The sequence below is a fragment of the Branchiostoma belcheri genome, unplaced genomic scaffold (assembly GCF_001625305.1).
Source record: "Branchiostoma belcheri isolate BF01 breed outbred unplaced genomic scaffold, Haploidv18h27 scaffold10, whole genome shotgun sequence".
Classification (NCBI taxonomy): Eukaryota; Metazoa; Chordata; class Leptocardii; order Amphioxiformes; family Branchiostomatidae; genus Branchiostoma; species Branchiostoma belcheri.
In genome coordinates, this window is record NW_017802380.1 from 5171172 (window position 1) to 5176226 (window position 5055).

Genomic DNA, 5055 nt, shown 5'->3' on the forward strand with positions numbered 1-5055 from the left:
TCCCACCATAATTCCTAAACGAATACAGGTAATATCTCCTGCGTATTATTTACTTGTGTCTCCTTTACCAGGTGTGCTTTAAGACAAATCTGGTGTTAAGAAACCTGAAGCATTACCGAATTCCAGAAATTCTTCTGTCTCCAATGGAATACCAGCAAGCAAGACCACTCATAATATATGGCCAAACTCAATGATACAGAAACAATAGGCAAATACTGAAGATCAAATCTTACACTTCTCTGAAATACATAATTCTTCCACACATCTAGACCAAATTTGGCAACACTCCTAACCTAACAAATTGTGAGAACACGTGTGAGATATGCTTGATTTAATTCAGAGAGCACCAGTAACTTTGTGTATACAAGGCCATTCCAGAGAAGACAAGAAAGATGGTTCATCGAGTCTGAAGAATTTTTCTGCTGGCTCTGGACAACTTCTTTTCTGGACAGTCAGGTGGACAACAAGTGAAACAGTATGAAGAGCACAAGGATTGCTAGTGTAAAATACATCATAGCTCATACAATAAAACTGAACATTTATTTTATTCCATTATAGGAAGGTGGGTCATATCAATCATGTCCCCTCCATCAAATTGTGTTGTGAAAAGGAAAACCACCCTCTGAACAGCTGGCTTGCAGATAACATACTGTAGGAAATCCTATTGTTGATACATCCTGTTGTTCTTTGACTCTGGTATACAAAGAAGAGTCATTTTTCTGTATTTTTCAAAATTCAAGAAAAAATAGTTTAGAAATCCCACATCATTTTTTTTCTAAACTTCTCATCAAATCAAAATGATAAATTTGGTGGAGATGACTTGATGGTGATCATTAAGAGACCAAAATGGGATTTGTGTGACCATCATGTGTGATTTAAGAGACAATTTGATATTAAAAAGGAAGGAGGCCGAAGAACTAAAAACTAAAAAAAAATCCATTCTTTATCTATGAAATTCGTTGAACGACCTGTCAAATGTTTGGTTACTCAGTGCTCAGTCAGTGGTCGCATCCTCTTATCTTGTGTGTGTGTGAGTTGTGGAAAGGGGGTGATCCAAGTCCACAGGATCCAGGATTTATAATGGATTAGTGAATCTATCAATTAGATGTTCAGCTCCTATCTCAGCCCTGCAGAGGATGTCCCAGTGGGGCAGAGATAAAAGTGACCACAGTTCCTGATACATGACTTCCTACTGTGCACCACTGCTCATGTTACTGCCCTGGGGGATGGAGTACAGACATGACAGATCAGAGCTGGATTGAGCTAGCCTCTACCAGGCTTCAGGGGGAGGGAGAAAGAGTAGAAATTGGCCCAATTGTCAGATAACATCCAGGGGAGTCCACTAAAGGAGTACAGTGTCAACAGTCTATTTGGCCAATTTCTATTCTTTCCAGCCATGTACATTTTATATAATAATTTATCTACTCACCACAGTTTATCTAACAGCGAAAATAAATTCAGTCCAGTCCTTGACCTGAGTGTAACCACATGTTTTGCTTGAGGCTGTTGCCTGGGCTTCCTTGTTGTTTTAAGGAACAAATGACTTTCTAAGAGGCTAGATAATATATGCAATATGATAATTTATTGACAGGACAGCTGTCCTTACAGCTGCGTTTCCTTAAAATTTGGTACTCTTTAAATCTTGATTAAAATTTTCTTGCAGCTCTAAAGGTCCAATTAAATGTAGTGACAAATGTAATGAAATACTTATAACATGTTTCCCACTGCTGGAGTATGCGAAATAGTTAAGTTAATTTTTTTTTTTTTACAAGCAAGCAAGAATGCTGCTTACGTTTATATGGCATTGTAAATATTCATGTTCAAACATTCCTTACAACACTCAATAAACTCATTACGTGTACTGCAAAGTGCAAACATTCATGCCTGGTCTTTCTACTGGAATTTCAGAAGAAATCGAAAATGTAGATGAAGCACTCGGGCAAAAAGGGATAGCCGGCTAAGAAAAAAACACTTGCAAATTTTCCAAAACCATAAAATGTTATTTCCTGAAATGACAAAATATATAACCTTACGGAGCTCTTGTTTGGCGATTGATACAGGTCATTTAACGTGTTGTAATCAAATCCTATTGACAAGTAATCACCAATAATTGAACAAACAGACAACAAAGGACCGAGTATCACCCTGCTGGCTCGAGGTAATGAGCCATTTATCGGCACATTTCCATAAAACTTGCACTCCGAAAAAAACAACCCCAGTCAATTCAGTATGCTGCTAGCTGCTATGGCCGTATGACAGCGTTTTTGTACTGCTGTAGCTAAATAATTCAAACGAAATGCTATGAGTAAGTTAGGACCGTGACATTTCTTATCACTTTTGACCAAAACACGCCTTTTTTGGAGGGTTGTCGCTGGATAGTTTTGAAGCCCAGCTGTGGAGTGTGGAGGTTTAGGCTGTGACAGCCGCTCGCGCACATGGTCAGAAATCGGCTTTCAAAACAGCAGTGTTATATCAAAGTCAACAGAACACTATTCAGATCGAAAAACCGTCATGTAATACATGGAAAATAGTTGTCACACCTTATTTTTCACACTGCCACGTCCTGGAGTGCCTCTGAGAGAGTCTTCCTCGTCGCTGGAGAACTCGCCTTTGCCTGGCGTCCCCCTCCCACCTTTCAGCAGATGTTCCCTGTACAGTTCCACGTACACGTCTTTCCTCTGGTCCCCGCTCGGCAGAGAGACTCCGGCCTCACGAAGTTCCCGCTTCAGCTGGTCTTTAGTCAAAACAGAGGGGTTTGACACAGACATTTCTGGCGATCCGGCGGGAAAAGTGCCAAAAACACGTCAACAAAAAAAGATTGGCCACAAAATGAGTGGTCCCGCGGGATTATCGACAGGCTTGTACATACGCTTTCTCTGATTGGACATTTCGAAGAACCCGCGAACATGTTCGGTAAAATGAGCCAATCAAACATCACAATGTAAACAGATCACATTTCAAAATCCCGCGCAAGCGTATCGTTACTATGACCCTTGACCCATTTTGGCGGGAGAAAACTTTGCTACAAAAAAACAACAAACGGGAGAAAGAAAAATGCGAATTTTGACGTGGAATATTAATGGTGTCAGAGCTACGAAGGCTCCTCTAAAGCAGGTGCTTGATTCTCTGGATGCAGATATCGTGTGTCTACAAGAGACCAAAGTCACACGTAAGTCAAATTGGATTTTAAATTGTATATAAGAAGGGGGTGGGAGGGGGGTGTTGACATCCGGACATAAAATAACGTAAATTGAAAATCATATACATGTACATCCAGCGAGGCACCGCTGAATTGAATGCTAGCCCACCTGTCTTCACCCCTAAAGTTGCCTGCTGACGATTTTAAGAATCCCTTTTTGTGTTGTAAAAAGCTCAAGTTGTGAACGGTTTCACTTTTCACAGACACACTTTCACTTTTCAAATTTATTGCCATACACCTATCAGTAGAGCATTTTTGAACTACATCTATATTGAGTCAAGGCTAACCATGATAGCCATCTAACAGTGTTAGATGACAAGTTCAATTTTCTTTACTATGACATACCAACACATATAACGTTATACATGTAACGTTACTTTCATGTATTGTCTGGATCATGTGTTCACATGATAGGAGACCAGTTGGACGAGGCATCAGCCATTGTGGAGGGATACAGTTCTTACTTCTCCTTCTCTAGAGTCAGGAGTGGGTACTCAGGTAAGAAATCCAGGTTTAACATTCTCCCTGCTGCCTAACCTTGTAACAAATACAGATCTGGTGCCAAAAGGCTCCTTCAGCAGAAACCTATAAGATAATCCTTTGAAGGCTTATTGCTTGTACAGTGTCAAAGAAAGCTACAAATAATAGTATAGCAATAGAGAACATACAACTACTGTCTGATCAACATATAATAGAGACCATACAACTACTGATCAATTATAGTATTATGAGTATTATAACAACTCTAAATACGTCACGGAGGTATGAATTTTTTTTTATCCTGACTGTTCTATGTCATTATGTAACCCTGTATAAGGTGTTGCCACATACTGTAAGGATGGAGCCATGCCTATGAAGGCAGAGGAGGGACTGACAGGACTTCTGACCAATCAGAAGGAAGCAGACATCATTGGTTACTATGGAGACCAGACCATGTTCACAGAAGAAGAACTTCGTTCATTGGACAAGGAAGGGAGAGCTGTCATAACCCAGCATGCCATATGGTGAAAAAAAATTACCAAATTTACCTCGAAAGTTCATCGTTTGCTCTGATGTTGATGGGCTCTTTTATTTGTTGTCTTGTTATTACTTTCAAAATGTAAAGGTCAAAAATCCTTCCAAAACTGCCCCTTGGTGCATTTTTACTGATTTTCATATCAAAAGTTGTTTATGATAATTTCAGTGATACTAATGGCAAAGAGCGCCTCCTGGCAGTCATCAACGTGTACTGCCCCCGAGCAGACCCTGAGAAGGAGGAGAGAAAGGACTTCAAGCTGAGGTTCTACAGGCTACTACAGGCCAGGGCACAGGCTTTAGTACAGGCTGGCAGGTTAGTTAGAACAGGCTGTTACAGGCCAGGGCACAGGCTTTACTACAGGCTGGCAGGTTAGCTATTAGCAGGGATGCTATCCTTGTTAGTAGCTTTTGTTGTACCAAACACATGTACTATAAATCTTGAAATCTTCACAGAGGCTTTCTTTTTGTGATAAGCTCTCCACAGCAATACATGTATATGTTTCCAATGTACTACTACTGTACTCCAGAATTCTTTCAACATGAAATGTGAAAAGGCTCTTCCTTCCACTTCTACTACAAAATTAAGTTCCAGCAGAAATTTAAAAAAAATGTACAGTATACATTTTTGAATACGTCGATGAAGGTTAGACATCCAGGTAATACGATATGCCAAAAAACAGTTACTCAAGCAACTGGATATGATTTTGAAAACGTCAGACGTTTCAGCTAGTATCCACTAGCTTTCGTCAGTGACTGAGAGACCAGAGGGGAAAGCAGGTTTATATACACAACCTGTTTTGTCTTCACTTTATTTGCATATCAATCAACAGGTTGTGTAT

General features: G+C 40.0%; 2 protein-coding genes across 4 annotated transcripts in view; one reads left to right on the forward strand and one right to left on the reverse strand.

Annotated features, from left to right (window-relative positions):
* The window catches only part of LOC109472383 (lamina-associated polypeptide 2, isoforms beta/delta/epsilon/gamma-like), a 14366-nt gene that overhangs the window by 7728 nt on the left and 1583 nt on the right, over positions 1-5055 (reverse strand). The window contains exon 1 of one of the 2 annotated variants that reach the window (XM_019772135.1): positions 2541-2863. The exons of the other annotated variant lie outside the window; for it this stretch is intronic. Within the exon in view, the coding sequence (XP_019627694.1) occupies positions 2541-2768 (228 nt within the window). The 5' untranslated portion in view covers positions 2769-2863. Of the gene's footprint in view, positions 1-2540; positions 2864-5055 lie in introns of those variants that run through there. 2 annotated transcript variants of the gene reach the window in all.
* LOC109472373 (DNA-(apurinic or apyrimidinic site) lyase 2-like) overlaps positions 2962-5055 on the forward strand; it is a 7518-nt gene continuing 5424 nt past the window's right edge. Inside the window, exons 1-4 of one of the 2 annotated variants that reach the window (XM_019772110.1) lie at positions 2962-3169; positions 3614-3697; positions 4017-4203; positions 4383-4529. In XM_019772110.1, coding sequence (XP_019627669.1) covers positions 3055-3169; positions 3614-3697; positions 4017-4203; positions 4383-4529 — 533 coding nt within the window. In that variant the 5' untranslated portion in view covers positions 2962-3054. The remainder of the gene's footprint in view (positions 3170-3613; positions 3698-4016; positions 4204-4382; positions 4530-5055) is intronic. The other variant, XM_019772119.1, reaches the window with a different exon arrangement.